The sequence below is a fragment of the Agelaius phoeniceus genome, chromosome 1 (assembly GCF_051311805.1).
Source record: "Agelaius phoeniceus isolate bAgePho1 chromosome 1, bAgePho1.hap1, whole genome shotgun sequence".
Classification (NCBI taxonomy): domain Eukaryota; kingdom Metazoa; phylum Chordata; class Aves; order Passeriformes; family Icteridae; genus Agelaius; species Agelaius phoeniceus.
The window spans coordinates 134,387,283-134,408,044 of NC_135265.1; the positions used below are offsets into that span (position 1 = coordinate 134,387,283).

Here is a 20,762-nt window from a genome sequence, read left to right on the forward strand (position 1 = left end):
GGTCTCACCAGGACTCTGGAGCGTTACATGCTCTTTTTGTCTCGGTGCGGGGAGCGTATGCTTGTTACTTGAGCCCAATTCTGCTGGTTTTGCAACTTGTTCAGCTCAGTAAGTATGGGTAGATGTGAACTGAGAAGATTTTCTGGTTTGGCACCTACAGATGGATAAGTAGCAGTTGTCTGATGACAAGAGGGGCGAAGGAGGCGTGCTCATACACGGAGGAACACTCAAAGGCAGTAGTTAGGTACTTCTGTATTTTTAAGGACATATTTTCCCACAGCCAAACTGCCTACTCACTCTGTAGCAGGAAAAAACCCAAGCTGTCTACAGAGCAGGGACCAGATGGAAAGCTTTCTGTACTTCTTGCTGGAACACCCGGCAAATACATGTAATTTTTATATATGTATTTTTTGTCGACCAAAGCAATCTGGGACGGAATCTTAGCTAAGAGCCTTTTTTGTCTTCAAGACTGAGCTAGCATGGCAATATCAACTTTTCAGGACCAGAGTTAGGCTCTCATCCATGCTCCACAGCAAGAGAGACACTCTTGAGCCCTGCAGTATCTTCTGTCCCGAAGACTTGTCCTGAAGCCAGACCTATTTTCTGTTCCCAGCTTTGACTCTCTCTGTTACCTGATTATAGGCAAGTCACTCAAACCTTCTTGAAACCTTTCACACATTGTATATCCTGTCTGGTCTAGATCCACCACAGATTGCTAGGTCTACCAAACGCTACGTTGCAGACAGAAGCCAATATTTGTGTTTCTGTAATAAAAATTCTGGGAAAGAAGCTACTCTTTACCATGTGTTTGTGCAGTGCCTCACGCCAGGGAGCGCTGATCTATTACAGATAATAAATAGACATTGAATTGCTTATCTTTCTACCAATTCTGGTTCAGAGGAAGATAAGATCATTCAACTGCAGAAACCTTCACTGTCTTTTTTGTGCATATTTTCTATATTAATATCAAGCAGCATTTAATCTCTTAAATTTAAGTGGTACATGGTGTACATGTTCAGTACTGCCAACATCGTTTTTCAATAGATGTTCCGTGCATATTTGTTTTAAGCATCAGTATAAATATGATTTGATAATTTTGAGTTACTCAGGCTCTCTGAACAAATTTGTCTTAATTTAAATCTTTATTTTTTTAATACATCTGTAATAATTTATTTAAACTTGCAATTATAAAAACTTCAAAACTTAATTTTATACTATGTTCTAATGAAGCCTTTTCAATTTAAATTATAAGACTCAAAGTGTTTCTGTTGCTGATGGAGGAGGCTAAGATACTGCCTAAATCTTGAAGGATATAAGGCCCAATCCAAAACAGATGTGGAGCATGTTTCAGACACTGAAGTGTGACAATTTAGGGTGTTTGTTTGCAGTCAGAGTTTTTCTGGTTGAGAACTGGTTTGTATCTCTCACCTGCAGAGGTACAGAAGTCTGTCTACGCCTCCATCAGCAGCAATGGGCTCCTGCAGGTGTAGAGAGCTGCCTTTGCTATCAGAGCAGAACCTCTGCACAATCCTCTGTGTCCAATGCCACGTTAGTTTCAGAGTCTCTATGAGTACACTCAAGTTGCAATAGGGAGAATATTGATGTTTCATTCTGCATTCAAAATTAGTTCTCATTATCTTCCCAAAAACTAGTTCTTGTGTATCAGGGCCATAGTGATCAGAAGCAGTCTGCACCCTTGACCTACCTATAGAGAAGTCCTGATTAATATTCTCCCAACAATCAAATTATTTATTATTATATGGTTTGATAAAGATTGTTTAGAATAATGTTTTGAGCAGGTTGAAAATACTTGAGCTGAACTATAAATTTTTCAATACTGCTTTTCTTGACTTCAACTTATGTATTTGTCTAAATATTTGTGCTATTACAAGCCCAAATTATGGGCTTGTAATCATAGTTTTCTTTACTAACTTATAAAAAATTAAGCAACTGACTGTATCTGCTTTTAATAAACGTATTAAAAGCTGTACATGCTTGTTTTGTGCAAAGAAAACCTGTTCAATCTATTTAGATAAATTTATCGGCAAATGTTCATGTTTATGGTTAAAGGGCAAGAATGAACATTTCTTTAGGAGAAGGTAAACAAGTAAAATAAATCATAGTTTTTGCTGAACAGTTCAAAATGTGGTTGTCTCTAGGAGTATCTATGCATTAAAAAGGCCCTTTTTTGTTTGTGATAGTGGAAAAGGAACACAAATATGTTGTTTCTTCCTTCATTACTCACCTCCTAAGTAGGGCCTTCACATTTCTACCTCACAGGCCTGCTGAGATGTAATACATCTTTTATTTATGTACCACTAGTCAAATACTAGATCTGATTCTTTTATTTCTTCTAGATATTTATTTGTAAATATATGTGAACTTTTCCAACTATTTTCTGCCACTCAAGGCAATTGAAGTAGTTGAGTGTCTTGACCTGTATTCTGTGTGAGCTTTTTAAAGAAACAGTGAAATTAAAACAAGTGAAAAACACTGCTCACAATACAGTCAGTCCATCTCTCTGATAACCAAAAGAAAATAGGTATTTGGTTCTTTCACAGAATATTTCCGTTCTGTGCAGGTCTGAAAAGACCTCCATATTCCACAACCAACTGTCTTTTCATCCTAGGAATAACTGATAGCAATTTCTAGGTTTTTCACTACTGTTAAAAGTTTCATATGTACTGACTATTCTGGCATTTTTTGTGGCACAATGGTTCTGCTTTTATGGTAACAACAGGTGCTGGAGCAGTTGTCATTGTTATAATGCTAACAAAGTAATTTACCAAGATCCTGGGCTCAAAACTTTTCAGACCATCTGTTTTTTGTTTGGTTCCATGAACATTACTTTTAGACCTTTTTTGACTTCAGAAGTATTTTCCTGCTTAAAAAATAAGAGTTTGTTTATTTGGGTTTTTTTAAAGAGTTATTTCAAAAGCAAAGGAAGCTACTGAAGTTCTGTGTCTTATCTTTAGTTACTAAAGGTCATGAAATTTAATCCAATACTTGAAAATTTTGAGGTGAAAAATCATTGTGTAATAGTGATGGAACAAGAGAGGCCATTGCACATCCCTTTATGGTACAAAAAATAATTAGGTAAAAATGAGTGGCCTTTCCTAGTATCTATGTTGGCATGTGCTGCAAAGAAAGGCAGATGTTTCCCAAGATGTGTAACTATCTCTGCAGAGGGAAGGGACATACGGTTCCACCTGCTCTGGCAAAACGTATGACTAAGTGTGACCTCAGTAGATGGGCAAAATGTGCTGCCCAGGGATCAACCAGCATTTTCAGTTCTCTTTGTCTGAGTCCTTGTAATCTCCAGGCCATGACCCAAGTCCCAGTGGGGCCATGAAAGAACAGTTAGAAATCCTTCAAGCTACATCTGGCTAGGAGGAGGATTGTATCCCTCTGGGTGATTAACTGAAGCTCTGGAATGTGAGATTTTGTTGTAATCTTTATCCTAATGTGCAACTGCAAGTGTAATGGGAAGGCTGAGGGCAATCCTATTCTCAGTCCTGTTCTCCCCAAGGCCATCAAAGGATGGTGACTGAGGCAGCTCATAGAGTTGCAGATCCCCTGGCTTCAGACATTTTCCAACTGCAGTCTGAATGGGAAACAAAGGATTGTCACTTGTTGAAAACAGCTGCTCCATAGGAGATCAGGTTTTAGACAGTTAGAAAGCAGAAGTCAGCCAAAACAATGCTTTTTCCCTCTTTAAAGATGTGGCATTCAGACCTGGTTTTCTCACAGCATTTACTGTTTTCTTTTACATTTTTGGTAAGCTCCCATCCTTCTATGCATATTTAGTACAGCTGTAGCCACTTTTGGAGGCGGCCTCCCTTCAGGCAGCTAACCACAAACCTAGCTGGGAATGATGGCAACAGTTTCAACTCAAAGCAGGCTTTCCTCTGATTTCTGATTTTTCTTCATCTGTGTTGAAACTGCTTGCAAGCTGCCCTCTTAACACGTGCTGCTCTCTTGCAGGCCAATCTGCCCCTGCTGCAGCGGGAGCTGCTGCACTGTGCAAGGCTAGCCAAGCAGAACCCAGCCCAGTACCTCGCCCAGCACGAACAGCTGCTTCTGGATGCCAGCACCACCTCACCTGTTGACTCCTCAGAGCTGCTTCTCGATGTGAACGAAAACGGGAAGAGGCGAACTCCAGACAGGTGAGCACCTTTCCTTTCCTGCCCACAGTGTCTGTGGGCCCGAGGTGCTGAGCTCCTCCAGCACAGGGGCAGCATGAGGGTGGGTGCTGGGGGGATACTTGGGTGGTGTTCCCTGGGTGCAGGTCCTTCACATCCAACCTGACCATGAATGCTTCCAGAGATGGTGCATCCACCACTCCCTGGGAAACCAGTGTTTCACCACCTTCCATATTAAAAATTTCTTCCTAGTCTGAATCTACTCTCTTACTAGCTTAAAATCATTCCCCATGCCCTTTCATAACAGGTCCTGCTTATGCATGTCTGCATATACATACCTACATGTGTATATATAGAGAGAGCTGCATACACATATATATTCCTGAGTATATAAATATAATATATGCACACAGTGATTCAGTCACCTCAGGACACACTGTGGTCATATCCACACAGAAGTAATGGTCAGCCACTACTGTATTTGTGCACAGTATTTCAGTGATGTAGTGCCAAGCAGCAGATTATGCCAGCTCCATATGCAAGTCCTTTGCATCTGACGTTTTGTTGAACTCAACATTAAATGTGAGGAGAGTCGCTAGGCATTTATATTGGGAAGTACAGGGCAAACCCCAGAGCACACTCAGGGCTTTGACTCCTTCTGTTGTGCCGTATTTCCATATCCATACATGGAATATGCATAAGGGTATTTCTTTCAAAGAGGAGATATGTTCACTGCAATCTGTTTTGTTGTTGAGTTGTGGAGAGTCCATACAGAAATGGGACAAGTGAATGCATGTGTGTGAAGTACAGTGGCTTTAGGGGTATGGAACAGTTTTTAGTTTTTGGAATAAAGTTCTTTGTTCAGTGTTACAAGGAAATTACTCTTGTGGTTATTTACTTTTAAGTGCCTTCCTATGCTAATGTTAGAAATTCAACTGGCATTTACATTTTACCTTTGGGAAACTCAGGTATTGTATTTTTCATTGATTTGTTTGCCATGGGTTTTATAGTGTGGAAAACTTTTATTATGCTTTTCTGCAAAATACCACTACCTGTATGCCTGAGGTATGCAAGTATCCTAGTTACCTTTTAAATGAAAAAGATGATTTGCAAAGTCAAGAAGCCTCATAACTTAGTATAGGTGACATTTTTTGTATTGGAACAGGCTCGAATGGCACAAAAATAAACAGAAAACAAAGTCTGAAAGCTCACAGTAAAACTTTAGACTTTTCATAGCCGGAAGTGAACAGTAAAATCTAAAGTCACATAGCCATTAGATAGAAAAAGATGTGAAAGTATTTGAAATTAGTTTTCCTGAGATTGTGTTTCAGAAAAATCACAATGAACCGGCAAGAAAATTAAGGTATAGCAGAAAAGCTCCTTTTATATGTAGCTACGTTCTTTCCACCAGTTTTTCCAGACAACTAGACCAAACTGAAGGAGCTATTGGGGTTAATACAAGCATGTTTGTGCCCCTCAGAAAGAGAAAGATGATTACTTTTTGGACATTATACCTGTATTCTCTTACATGTGCAATGAAATAATTTTTCTAAAGCAAAAATTTAGTATCTTGGGAGTAGTTCTGTATATTCTCAATCTTTGCAGAGTTGTGTAGCAAAACATCTGTTAAAAAGGCCTCTTAATATCTTGTGAATGACTTAAATGTCAGCATGCTGTACTCCGGTTCAGTAGCAGACACAACATTTTTCCTACAAGGAGATAGACACACATGAAATTATCTCATAAGCCAGTGAGGTATTGCTTGACAGAATACAGACAAGAAGAGGGATGTGCTTTCCCAACAGCCCTCACTCACTGTTTTCTTTCCTGTTAGTGGAGAGGAGTATTACTCATATTTCCCATAAGGCCACAAAGGAAAAATGTAAAATAAAGTCTTTCCTTTGCATTTGGAATAATGCTCCCTCTCTTTGAGACCCTGTTTGACAGAGTTGAATTTTGGTTATTTTGTAGTAAGTACTGTCTCACCTGTGTTATCTTCAGTCCTGCTTGTGAGGGAGAAGATGGGTGGTGCAGGTAGAAACTAGGACAAGAATTTTGTAATGGAAAGACCCTGTATTGATTTTATAATAAAAAGGACGTAAGATTAGCACATAAAAGGACCAGCAGATTAGGAGAATATTGGATTTTAAAGTCAGCCTTCATCTTTTAGTTAAAAATGAGGCCCAGACCTAGAGATATTTGGGTATGGTTTATGAATTTTCTTCCCAGCATTTCCTTTTAGTTTAAAAGGTGCTCTTAAAATTCCTGAGTCTTTGCTTGAAAGCCAAGTACCTTTGGCTTCACAACTGAAGTCTCTCTTAGGCTGCAAACAATTTGGGGAGTCATGCAGCTTTTGGGGTAAGGGGTAGATAGTTTATCTTCCATTGCTGTGGGTAAGAGCCTGTGTTTGAATTCCCAGGGTCCAGGGAGGGTGTAGCATGGGGTGTCCCATTGGCCTGCACACTCCAAGGTGCAGCAGCTTCTGTCAGTTGCAGCCTGAAATTCAGCTCCTTAGTTCTGGGGAAGTGGTGTTTCAAAAAAACCCATCCTTTCTTTTTGACCCTGCAACTGTTTGCTGTCATGAAAAAGGCTCACATGAAAAAGAGACTGCCCAGTGGACTCATTGGAATGTTACCTTGAGCTTAAAAAATAAGTTGCTTTTGTTCAGTGTCAAGCAGCCCTGTCACTGGTTAGTCACATCTACATCTCCATTGTCTATGACTATAATAAAAGCTATACAGAAAAAAATACGTAGTAGTGTTGGCTGAGCCAAGTTCAGTGGAGTTGTCTTGTGCACTCAAGAACATTTGTGCAACAGATTTAGTAAAAAGAACAAGATGCTTTTGGAAAGATTCTTAAATTTACTGAATTGGAGTCTGCATACCTTTTAATTTGGTTAATGTAAGTAAATCAACCACAAAAAACTGTCCTCAGAGGCTGAACATGCCTAGACTGAGTGAGTATTGAAACCAAATACTTGTCTGACTTTATACTCATTACACTATTAATTATTTTAATTGTTTACAGAGGACCATGAGGAAACATCTGGAAATAGACATACCTTTTGTTTAGAAATATAAGTAATTTTCAAATATACTAATAAAAATTCAGCAGAAGATAGCAGACATACTTTAAGGGAAGGGTTTACTGTGACTCCATGGCTAGTAAATGAAAAAAAATTTCTCAAAGGCCACCTCCTTCCAGGAGAACTAAGTGCAGCTGGAGTAATTTTGATTGAAGATGTGTGTCTTACTGAAGTAAACTGTGGTATCTTTTTCACTTCCCAAGGTATATGATATAGATGTATGGATATATAGTTATACACAGGCATGTATTGTATATAATGTATATGTTATATATATATACATACACATTTATATTTTTCATTTGGGCATGGGTAACTGCATACTATTAATTCTATTAGAGGAAGAGTACAGTAGAAGATTAGGCAAAGAAGGTGGAACAAATGTTATATGTAACCACAGCTGCCTCATGATTTTTTGTTGAAGAAAATCCACATACAGTATTTTTTTCTTCTGCTTATAATTTCAGAACCTTTTTTGCATATCCATTTTCCAATTCTTGTTATTTATCTGCATATCCAAGTCTACTGTATGTGAGGTTTTATAGAGCAATCTGACAGCCGAGCTTTGTGTTTTACTGAATGTTTTCTTGGTGCATATGGTCTGACACGGATGAGCAGCCACGGTGAGATTTTGGAGTCTATTAAACTAGCTCATTAAAAAGATCAATCTGTTTCTGTAATAACACTGGGAACCATCAGTCACTGCAAGAGAGGAAAACTGACACCTGAGGAGACAACACATTTTGGTAATTTGTTCATGACATGTCATGAACAAAGTGTTCACTGTGTTTTGTTTACAAGTTTTGGAGTTTACATTCTACTGTAATAAAGCAAAGGAACTTGGACCACAGTAAGTTTTTATTTTGGTGAATGAATGCTTAATTATAAATCACATGATTTTAAATACATTAACAACAAAAAACTTTGTGCTAATTACTCATCTTTTGAGCTTGCTGGAAAAGGCTCATGGCATGTGAGCATGCCATATAATGACTCTACATTTATGACAGTTCTCTACTAAGTGGATATAGGATAACAAAAAATTCTGTTAGAATAACATTATTTTGAGTGAGAAGAAAACAAAAGTGGCTATGATTGTGTTGTGACTTTAGAAAGTGCTGCTGTGGTTGCAGTACACTTGGAACCAATGACATGAAATAAATGTCGAAGGTACCTGGGCACAGAGATAAATTTTGATAATACTGTTAGTAAACCTTATTTGAAGAGGCTCCTCAGTATCTCAGTAAGGTGAAGGATGCTCACGGCTCTTACATCTGTGCTCCTTGTATGCCATGTGTAATTATGAGGAATTTTAAAAGAATTTGTAATATGAATTGTTAGCAAGGCAGAAAAGTAATTTTTTCTGTAACACAGTATTATAAACAGATACTTTATTCCTGCAAAGCATTATCATTTGTTTGATTCATCAAACCTTTATTGGTGGAAGTCAGTTTAAATCAAAGCATCTTGCACAAATAGTAGATGAACAGCTTTGTCTCCTTCGTGTAAGATGCCTTTAGTTTTCTTTGAAATTTGTGTAATACTCCTGATCAGGTGAAACCCAATTTTCTAGCCAAGGCAGTTTTGCATGGTCAGATTTTCTACCCAGGAAATTATCTATAAATTGCAATAATTTAAAACTGAAATCACAACCTAAAACCAACATAAATTCCATTAAATGCATACAGGCTAAAAAGTAGTGTCTATTCTGCTGTCTTTAATCTAAGTAAATAATGGCTTTAAGTAAAATGACCCCTTGTGTGTTTATAGCTGAAGGACTCCATCTTTGTCATATTAACAATTTTCCAAACAACACTGTTGATTTAAAGGCACATCAAGGAAAAAGGTGGCCAAGAGGCGTAAGGAAAAAGTGCCAGTTATGTTTCCTACACATTCACTGTTATTTCCACTCTACAGCTTCTGGTTACTTTGCAAAATCAGATGAAAGCAGAATAAAATTGTGATGGTGTTATATTTGGAACTACTATTCACATGGGTGTGCCAGTTACTGGGAAACAGGAGTGGTTCCTCAGGCACCTGGGAAAATGCTGTTGCCCCACGGGGGTGAGACCTAAAAGAATGAGTAGGACTGAGATCAGAAGCAGACTAGTAGGTAAAATTCAGAGCATCTGAATTATGGCACTCTTCAGTACCTCATCTTTTATCACTCTATTCAGTGTATTCATATATAGTAAATTTGGCAGCAGTTCCTGTTCTGATGAGGTTTTCTAAGTTGTTACCTTTTTATATATTTTTATGTGGTCAGAAACATAAAATGAATTTATGTACAGTCTCATTCTGGTATTCTGGTAAGCTGTTTATTTGGTCAGTGCAGAAAGTATAACAACAAATTGTAGAATTTAATTTCTACACCCAGAAAAGACATAGTAAAAACATCATTTCAGTAAATATGTTTTCAAAAGTCATGTTAGTTTCTATGTTAGTCAGAGTTCAGTGGATATGCTGGTGTGTTTTCCAAGCTAAAGTAGTGCATTCCAGTTATTATTATCCAAGGTAATTAAGTACAAAGCATTCTTAAAAAACACAGAAATACCTGTACATTAGGTACAAATATATACATTTGTATGAAAATATATGACTTTAACATCAAGCTGTAGTGCAGAAAAGGAAAACTGGATTCCCACTTGTCCCAGTTTTATCTCAGTGATCAAGTCAATGAGTTATTTAATTGTTTGCTGTTTCTGACTTTTACCCATCTAAGTTAGAGAACATTCTAATTGTGGTACTAAAGGACTTAGGTGAATTATTAGTTTGCCTTGTACAGACAGAAAAGTCAATTTCCTTTGCTTGCATAGTATTTTGGCAACTGGAGGAAAGGCACACTGACTTGGTGTAAATATGTGCAAAGAAAACACACGCCAGCCACTAAATACAAACTTGTCTTGAAGAGCTGTCATAAACATCACCACCCATTGGGAGTTATTGCAAGCAGGTACATCGTGCCAAAACTAATAAAAAATATACGATGGACCTCAGGTTTTCTTGGTTAGTAGTTTTCACAGCCATGCTGCATTTCTTTTGGAACAAGGTACGTGCTCCACTTTAGCAAAGTATGTCTTTTGTATCTGCCCAAAATGAGAATAGATGTCCTGCTGTGCTGGTGAAAGATTCTTCCCTTTTTGCCAAATTACAGTTTAGTAAAATATATATATACCTGCAGCTTCTCTGGCATTAGTAATTTTGGTGAGGTCTCTGAGAAATTGCTTCACTCCTTTTGAAAACAATGCAGCCCATCTTTTAATTTCCTGCTGCTAGTTACAAGATCTTAGTTTGATTCTCCCTCTCAGAGGATATTGGCAATGATTTGGTTTCATCCTTCCTCTCATTGGCCTTAAATGGGAACCTGTTGAGGGGTGACAATACACTGTTTCCCCACAGACAGTTGCTCAAGGGTAGTTGATTGGTTTCTGGGGGAAGGTTTGTTGTAGAGCAGTTGGTTTTAACAATAGGCAAACAAGAAAATTTGCTCAAATTTACCTTTCTGTCAGTGTCAAAAAATTGTGTTATGATACATTATGCCATCCCTTTATTCCAGAGGATAAAGTTCTTTTATAAAAAAACTGGAATATAACAGCAGTTTATGGAGGGAGGAATGAAACCTCAGTTTGCAATATTTATATCTAAGAAACTTTCTGATCAAAACTAATATTTTGTAGGTTTTCTTTATTCATGTGGTTTAAAAATCCCCAAACATTTCAGTGAAATGAAACTTCCCCAAAAGGGTTGTGAACCTGTTGAAGTAACTGTAGGGTGGGTTTTTTTGCTTGTTTGTTTGTTTGGGGGTTTTTTGTTTGTTTTTCTTTCCTTTTTTAAAAAATTTTTTTGCTTTTTTGTTTGTTTGTTTGTTTATGAGTTTTTAAAAATATAATTTTAATGGAGAATTAGTTTGGGGTGAGTTCAAGGTTCTCAGGCAGAGGTGTCAAGTAGAGAGTTCTTTGGAAATAGCTGATTATGAATTTAATTGAAGAGTAACTAGAACATAAAAAACCCCTGTCCTTCTCCTCAGTAGCTCTTCCAAGTCACCTGAGCATAAAGCCCCTGTCTAAGAGTAATGGAGTGGGAAGTCCTGAACATTACTGAGGACTTGAGTCTAGCCACATCTTCCTGCAAAATTAATGATAGTCACAGCACCTTTGCCCAGATGGTGCAAAAATCTCTGAAGGCTGCATTTCTCATCATTTAGAGTCAATTCTTCCCCAAAGTCGCTTTGTGACATTGATCTTGATGGGAGCTCATGGTATGCTGAGCTTCAGCACACTGACATTCACTATGGTATCCTCTTGAAAACAAAACCATTTCTTGAATGGCAGGTTCCTCCTAATCACTATAAGCTATAGCACTACTGAATATTGGAATTTCTTGGTGCCTAGTTTCATGTGTCAGTTGATGGTTTCACCTCTGCAATTGCATGTGCATCTACCCCATCAGTCTGTGATCTCAGCAAAGGCTGCTTGCTCTCCAGCCCCTCGTTAGGTGGCTCTGTCAGAACGCTCACCCTGATAGTATTTCTCAAGTTACAGGGATGGTTAGACAAGGTGAAGGAGTCCTTTGTATGTTTTGAATCAGCAGTGTTATGAAATGTTCTGCAACATCTCCAAACACACATTTGGAGCAAAGTGAAGAACAATCTTCAGTTCCTGAAGCTGCATGTGTAGGTGGGGGTGCATGTTCCCATCCTCTATTCACTAAGTGAATTAAAGTTCCTTTGCTTTATTTTTCAGAACCAAAGAAAACGGCTTTGACAGAGAGCCTTTGCACTCAGAGCATCCAAGCAAGCGGCCCTGCACTATTAGCCCAGGCCAGCGGTACAGTCCAAATAATGGCTTATCTTATCAGCCCAATGGTCTGCCTCATCCCACCCCACCTCCACCTCAGCATTATCGTTTGGATGATATGGCCATTGCCCACCACTACAGGGACTCATACAGACACCCCAACCACAGGGACCTCAGGGACAGAAACAGACCTATGGGTAAGGCACGTTGATTTTCTGCATTGTTTTTTTAGGTTTCTGTTTCCCTTGTAACTTTATTTTGTGAACAGGACTTTTTTATCTGCAGTTCAGATATAGCCTTTGTGGCTGTTTGTCCATCCAGCTGCTTCTAATGGCCTTATTTCAGATCTGTGCTTGTAAAAGTGGATTGAATTGTGTCTCTAAGTAAGAGGGACAGAAATGGAAGGAACCTGTGTTTTCAAAGCTATATGGATGACATGGACACTCAGGTGCATGGTAGGCAAGGATAGGTAGAGCCATTTATTTTTCTTCTAATGTCAGATTTGTGGTGATAGCAACATCAAAATAGCTTGATTTCAGCTTAGAGCAGAAGAAAGTTGTTATCTTTCAAAAAAGTGTTTTGTGTGTGACATGTCCAGAGTGTGGAGGATGTGAACAGCAGAAGCACCAGCCACACCCCGTGCAGCACAGTTTGATTTAATGGAATGCCTGATACTCTTGGATTTTGTTTCACATCTGCACTTACTGTTCATCCTTGTTTAAAACAAATCTTCAGTAAAAGAGGAACACTTACAAATATTCAGCATCTGTATAGAGGAGGCTAAGCAAAGAACAAGTGTTGGTTCCCCTTGAGTGTTGATAATAAATACTGGCTTGGTTGTATCATGTTGTCAGCTGCTCTGATATATGTGCTACATTTTAACCACATGTTGTTTAAACATCTGTGGAGGGATGAACCCTTAATGATGCTCTGTTGACATGGTAGTAATTACTGTATTTAGTGGAATAACACTGAGTTTACACTAATATTTTTTTCAACTCTCTGAAGTACAGCTAGTATTATATGCAGTGAGTTACCAAATAATTGCCTTGCTGACTTCAAGTACTGCAAACGAAAAATTATATATTGTATTATGTTATATTTATGTATACAGTAATTGTACATAGTCTGAAAGAGTTATGTCCATTTTTGAAAGGTCATCTTGCAATGTATAGAACTTACAGAATTGAAGACATGAAATTGGACAAAATAGTAGCATCTTGTGTGAGGAAAAGTATGGAAAAGTACTAAAGAGAACTTAGAGCAAAGTTTTTTTGAAGTTTTTTTTGTTTGTTTGTTTTTTGGGTTTGTTTTTTTTTTTTTGGTGGTGGTATTCCTGATGCTAGAACAGGTAATATATGATGGTTTTGTCTATAGGCTCTTTTTTTTCTGGGTTTTTTTTTTTTTTTCCGCCCATAGAGGACTTCCAATGTTGTAAACATAATTTGCTCCTCTTTCGCAGGGTTGCATGGCACACGTCAAGAAGAAATGATTGATCACAGGCTAACAGACAGAGAATGGGCAGAAGAGTGGAAACATCTTGACCATGTAAGGGCTAAATATCAATATATGTGTAATTGTCTGAACAGAGGCCTTCCAAGATAGGAATTTAAAATTTTTATTTTGAAACCTATCTGAATTCCAGGACAGGTTTTGAAAGCTTTGCTATTAAATCAGAGGGCTTGATGTTCCCCATTAGATAGTTCATACCAGGCCTTCCTGATAAGTGTCTCCTGCATTATCCTAATTATTACAGTCTGCTAATAGAGGAATGGACTTTCTCTATAAACACTGGATCTGGGGCTTGGATTTGTTCCTGAATTTATTATCTCTTGTAAAATTTGTAGGCATCAGTTCTGGACCACATCTTGTGTCCTCTCTGGTGCCATGTAGTACTAGTGGCAGGGCTACAGCCTGTTCAGTTTTTTTCTCCTTGTCTTTGCTCTTTTTCCTGTAAGTCCCTATCTGTATAATGTCAGATCACCAGTTAAAAAGGAAGGGATTGTCATTCTTAAAACAAGTCTAGAATTTTTCAGCTATAGTTGAGGTTAACAGAGAGGGACTCCTTCATTATTAAAACCCATGCACTCAACACACTGATATTTTCTTTATTATTATGTCACTCTGTGAACAAAAAGTTCTTCTTTGTTTCTGTGCTCCATCCACTGCTGTGAACAGTTGTTGAACTGTATAATGGACATGGTGGAAAAAACCAGACGATCTCTCACTGTCCTACGGCGATGTCAGGAAGCAGACCGCGAGGAGCTGAATTACTGGATACGGCGGTACAGCGATGCGGAGGATTTAAAAAAAGGCGGAAACAGCAGCAGTAGTCATTCCAGACAGCAGAGTCCAGTGAATCCAGATCCAGTTTCGTTAGGTACAGTATCCTCATTGAAAATCGTGTGCTGATTCTCTTTAAGCTTAGCTAAGTGATAGATGATGTTTGCATTTGTTCTGATTCTTCTGCTATAGTGATGATTCCTCTCTGCTGACTGCTGAATTCACTATAACTCTTATGCCCAAACAGTGGTGTTTCTGGGTGGAATGGCTTGAGGTTTCTTGGGTGATGCTTGGTAATTTGCTTTCCATTCTGCAGAGTCTGAGAGGATGGGGTGAGAGGACAGACTGTCATGTAGGGGAGGCAGAGCAGTGAGATGTGCACTGACTCTCTGTCCCTTCTGACTCTTTCTCTTTCATGATTGTTTAAAAAAATCTGTAGGTGCTCCTAGATTGTGATTTGAAACAGAGGGCTGTCACCTTCTTAAATCAAATTCCTTAACTTGGAAGTTGTCTTTCTAAGGAAATGTAGTTGTAAAGATCTAGGCACTTCTTAGGTGCACTTGGTTTCTGTTTAAGAAAGGAACAAGATCTGGAATGCTCACAGTCATGCATGCATGATCCTCCTAGGTTTGTGTCCATCACTGCAGCTTGTGCAGGTGTGTCTGAGGAGTGTTTGTTGTGTAGTTCCACGGAGCTGTCCAGGCCTTGGCTCAGGCAGCAGAGCTTGAGCTGGGTGGGCTGCAGCCGCCTTACAGGAGCAGACCAGACAGCTGGGCTGTCCCCCCTGCAGACCTTCACAGTCACTCTCACATAGTGCCTCTCACAACTACTCTGAGAGGACTCTGCTCTATAAAGACAAGCTTTTAATTTGGGGCCTTTCTGTGAGTTACTAGTATTTTGGCCTTTTTCTACCCCATCTCCTCACTTTCCTGGCAGATATGATAAAGCAACATATTTGTGATACCTTTTTATTTTTCTTGCTTTTTTGAAGACATCAGGAGACTATGCTTGCTTGTCTAATATTGTCTTATAAAAATAAATTGTCTGTATCCAATGCCATCTACTCAAAATCATCATAAATTCTGTTCATTACTAGAATTACAGAATAGAATCAGTAGAATGTGTATTATTTTGCAACTATATTTTAACTGTGTTTTCCTTTTGCCTTTAAGAATAACTTACCAAGTCAAAAATTTATTTAATTGCAAATAGAAAACCAGAAAAAAATCTAATCCCATCTCCATCATTCTCTTAGTAAATTTCTAGAGTTACTACTGTAATATTTGGTGCCTCTTGATAACAAACAAATCTTTTTTGTGTGAATGTCAAATTACTTGAGTCAATAGCTCTATAAATATGTTCCAATCAGTGGGAGGAAGGGTTATGGAAATGCGTCCATAGTTCACTAATAAGTCTGGTCCCTGGAGGAGCCCTTCTCAGAAAGTATTCAGGTAATGGCTTGTATGAACAGTGCTAAGTAATGTAAAGGAAGACTCATAAATACGGCATCTGAAACGTCAATCACATTTGCAACCTCAGGAAGAACACTTGTGAATAGATCTAAAGCAGTGGCTTGCTTCTCTAGTGAAGCTGTGATGCAAAAAGAGACAGGCCATGCTGCTTGTCTACTTAGTAGGTAGAAAAAATGAAAGTTCTCTAAGGAAACTGGAACTCATGACATACATCAAAACTTTATAGATAATATTGCAATCCAAGAAAAATAGTCATCACCACAACAATAGGTACATAAGATAAAATGAAGATCAAGCATACAGTTAGATCCCTATATTAGCATTTGTTTGTGTATATGTCAAGATGAATTCTTGGAAACAGCAAAGTCTTCTGGCTTCAAAGACAGTTATACAGCATAGTCTTTGGCATTGGATATATCGGTCAGCTCTGCATTACTGTGGGTACAAATGAAATGCTTGGAGTCCATTCAATTTTAACACGTCCACTTTGGTTATTTGGTTGAAAAAATACTTCTGAGACTCACAAACATGAAACTTGTATAGCTTCAGTGATGTAGCATCCATATCAGTTGTAAATATTGGTTAGAAGTGCTTTTATGTCTGACATGACAGGGAGAAAATACTTACTTTGGAGTCTATGGAAAGCTAATCCTTATATTTCCTCAAATCTGGTAGTAATCTAGTTAACGAAATGAAAATCCCTAACATTCAGAGGTATAACGAAACTAAAGCAGTGTCTGTGAGCCTTGAGATGCTTTAGGGCTTTTTTATTTTGGTTTTGAAGTGGGGGAAAAGGGATTGGAAAATTGCTCCAATATTTTAATTAAAGTACCACAGCATGTACATACTGGGGGGTTTGCTACAGAGATTCTAAATGTCAGTGAATTCCCTTTGTACCTTTTTCTGTTTTTTTTTTCTCAACAAGATAATCCAGCCTTTAAATCCATCCTGTCATCTCCACTAGCAAGAGAGAAAAAATAGGGGGCCATATGGCTACATTATCTGTGCCTTTCTTTCTTTTTCTTTATGATTCAAATATCATCACTGAAGTGATAACTTCTCATTACAAACATGCCACAGTCTTCATAGATAGGTCTTGCTGAAAAACTCTGACCTGAGATCTAGCATGGATAATTTGAGTTGAAAAGTAATTTAAGAAAATTCTGGTGGTCATTTTGAACCAGTAGACTTTTTTCATGCCAAGGATTTTTCTGCTTCTTTTAATTTGACATCACTGTAAATCATGTTGAGCCTGGAAGTTTGCAATATCTGATCAATATTTTTCTGTTGCTATTTTTAATTTAAAAATTAAATACTTGATCATTCATTTTAATTCAAAGTAATCCAATATACACATTAGCTAGCTACAACAGGTTACAAGCTCCCATTATTCTCCAAGAATGTGCTGAAGGTAAGAGGGTCTTTTCAGTCTGAATAATACATGTTTATGAAAGTCTAAAAATGACTCAGACTTTATATATATTCACTTGATTAACTGTGATGGTCTATGAAGTGAATAATAAATCATCTGACTCCTCCATTTCTGCTGAAGAATTTCAGTACTACATACTGCAGCAGGACTGCAACTTTCATCCTAATAGTGAATAATTACCCATATCAGACGCTGTATACTGAAATACACACAGTAGGATAAATTAAAGATGAGGGTTCTTCAGCATCATGGGTTATAAACAAGATCTATAGCCATACTGAGTGCAGCTGTGGCTCTAGATAAGTGGAGCAGGCACACATCAGAAGGTCTGCAGCAGTGTTGATATTTTGTGTCTGTTGAATTTATCTGAATGGAAATCTTACAAAATAGAGTTTGAAATCTCCAACTGAAGAGTGCAATAACTGCAGGATTTGCCTCAGGAAACCAGGATTCTCAGAAGTCTATGAATTTGTGAAAAACACATAGGTTAGCCATTTCTTAATACATTTCTAAATGTTAACCCTTTCAGACACTTTTTATTTTTTCTAAAGCTGTTCACCATCATGTTTTCAGCGTCAGCCAGAGCATTCCTGCCAAGACATATCTATTCATGCTGTGATGATAAACCTGTTCCTTTGCCATTTGCAGATAATCAGCAGTGTTGTGATATGCATGATATTCTCAACATGAGCAAACCATAATGCTGTGAATACCACAGTAACATTTATAACTTGTAATTCTAGAATGTAAAGCCTCTGTGATACTGGTCACTGATGACATTAAGTATTGCTCTTAATCCACTCTCTGCATGGGAGGCTTGGGCTAGATTGTGGCTTAGTGAACTGCATGCTGTTAGGTAGGGCTCCAACTGCAGAAACATTGCATGTGTGTGTTCTCAGTGCTCAGCTCTGACATGGCCTCTGCTTGAGGATAATTCAATAATACAGTACCTATGTGGCTTTTCTTTTCTGTTTCTTTTACAATGAGAACACAACAACTATATTTTTAACACAATTTCAATGGGTGTTGCAATAGCCACAAAAATGTATTAGAGAGCAAAGAAGGGCAAAGATGTACTTAAAAATACTGGGAACACTTGCCTCCCAACCAGGTTTGCAAGGTAGTCTCATCAGTAATACCCACCTTCAGATCTCTATCTCAATTTTTCATTATGTGGAACTGGCACATTTTTGAACTTGACTCTTACAAACAAGGCAGTGAATATTTTATATTTTTTGCTCTGAGAATTTTTTTTCGTTTGTTTTCTGTATCCCACTAACGGTGTTACATTTATTATAGGATGGAATGAAGCAGAACTTGCATTTGAAATATGGAAACCACATAAATACATAAAAAGGCATATATCTTTAATTTGTTCAGGGCTGTTTATATGTAGCTTCTATTATTTTTGAGCCTCAATATTCAGTACAGCATGCAGGGTATTACTATCACTGCCAGTATTTTCATGAATGCAGTAAATTGTAAAAGATCATCAAAACATCAGCTGTTCATCTCCATTTCTTAATACTTTGTGTTATACACTTGCATGTCAGTGTCCGGTGATAAAAAACTCAATTCTTTTGTTTTGCCAACTTACCTTCTGTCCTTCTTTCCAAATGTGAATTAGGCTCTTTGAGATTACTGAACAATTCTTTTCTTTCTAAGTCTTTCTATTCTGTTTTCTTAGGCTTGAGCCTTATGATCACATAAGACTTCATATAATTTATTTGGTCCTAGCCTTTCATCTCAGTTTCACTTTGCAGATCCATATTTATGGCTGCTTTTACAACTCCACATCTCTGCACGTCACTCTCTTTCAGCACCTTTTTATCTTAAAGCCACCAAAAATTTTCATTAGAATGTGAGAGCTGAAACCAATGCAATTTCTTTGTTTTCTTCAAATGTATTCTTCTCCCACTCCAACAACTTTTTTACTATTTCACAAGTTTATTTCACATTACAATAGAAAACTCCCATACAATTTTTGATATCATGCAATTTTTGTTTTTACCCCTTTTAAACACTTACAGACAAGTACAGACTATTCTCATATACATATATGCTTTTTATTTTCCTTGTTCATCTTTTTCCTTTGGTTCAGTAAGAACTGGACTAATTACCAACACATGCTTTCATGCCTTGCCATGAATTTCAAGTAAATTCAGTAGTGTACATACTGTTGTTCTGCATAATGGTATTGTTGCATTTTCACCATTAACAAACCTCCGTTATAATGTCTGACATGTAAAGCTTTTCCAATATCCTTTTCTGAATCATCTGCCTTGTCACTTCAGATTATTCTTATTGTTGTCTGATTTCATTCAGTTTTATTCTAGGCAGCATTTACTTTGACTTCTAGGTGCTGCAGTTAGTTATTTAATATTATGTGTTGTCCTCATTATGGCTTTTTGCAGCTGCTTTTACATTTAGTATTTTAGGGACTTCACTCAGCTGTGTTAATCTTGGTTTGACATTGCTAGATGTCAAAGTTAAGATCTTTTGTGCTTCAGTTTTAATGAGCAATTTTTGTGATTCTTAAGCTGAAGGTCTCCCTATCTTAAAAACATTAATATGTAAAATTTATATCCTCTGGTCATTTCCTGTAGTTTAGCCTTAGAAAGAAGATTGTTTTCACAGACTCATCACCACTGACTAAACAATAGCCATGTTACTAAAATTTTTCTGGCTTGGAAAATATGGTTTTTATTATCTTCATAAGTGCTTCTTGTCCTTTTTGTGCACCATTCCAAACTATGGGAAAGTCTCTCATAAGCTCTTGATTTAAGCCTTCTTGCTGAGGATCTTATTCCTCATGTAAATAATTTGTGGTTGGAATAAGAGCTTGATTGATGTTTATGTTTTGGAAATTTTAACAATTATCTGGCAATCTGGTCATTTATGTCATTGAATCCCATTTTTGGAAAGTCATGTGTACCAAAAAATCAGTTCCACATCTCTCTGTCCTTTTTCTTTCTTTTCCTTTTTTTCTTTTTTTTTCCCCTTCCAAAACTAAGAGCCATAGACTTAAATCAAGGTTATGCTCCCCTTGCACTGGATGGTACCTTAAATACCAGACAGAAAAACTCAATACAAAGCAAAGACATGAATGTTACAAACCCCTTGTTTTGCCACATTTGGAGCGTGGTTGGGTCTGTTCCTGCAGGTATTCCATGAAGAGCAAATAAGAGTGGTTTAATTTTTTGCCTTTATTTTTCTTGAGCCTTCACACAATATTTTCTGCTGTTGCCTCTGTCCCCCTAACAGAACTGGCACTATGCCTGTAAGTCTAAAAGCTTTTAAGGGGTGAAAACTGTACACAGGGCTATTAGTCATCTCCAGAATTGTGCAAGCCAGACCATACTGAGAATTTCCCATTTTTGGTATCAGGTCTGAAATCCTCCATCAAGTTGATTAAACCAATATAAATAGCTGTTTTGCAAAGTCCACACACACACACACACACACACACACACACACATACAGTGTTACTATTTTATGCTTGAGAGCTGTGAAAGTCCGCCAACAAAAATCTATTTTAAATTGTTGTCCCAT

At 37.7% G+C, this 20,762-nt stretch overlaps 1 protein-coding gene across 5 annotated transcripts in view; it reads left to right on the plus strand.

The window, feature by feature from the left end:
• RUNX1T1 (RUNX1 partner transcriptional co-repressor 1) overlaps window positions 1-20,762 on the plus strand; it is a 114,265-nt gene that overhangs the window by 72,960 nt on the left and 20,543 nt on the right. For all 5 annotated transcript variants that reach the window (XM_054651566.2, XM_054654778.2, XM_054628852.2 and 2 more), the window contains 4 exons: window positions 3,985-4,166; window positions 11,970-12,220; window positions 13,486-13,571; window positions 14,202-14,403. In XM_054651566.2, the coding sequence (XP_054507541.1) occupies window positions 3,985-4,166; window positions 11,970-12,220; window positions 13,486-13,571; window positions 14,202-14,403 (721 nt within the window). The remainder of the gene's footprint in view (window positions 1-3,984; window positions 4,167-11,969; window positions 12,221-13,485; window positions 13,572-14,201; window positions 14,404-20,762) is intronic.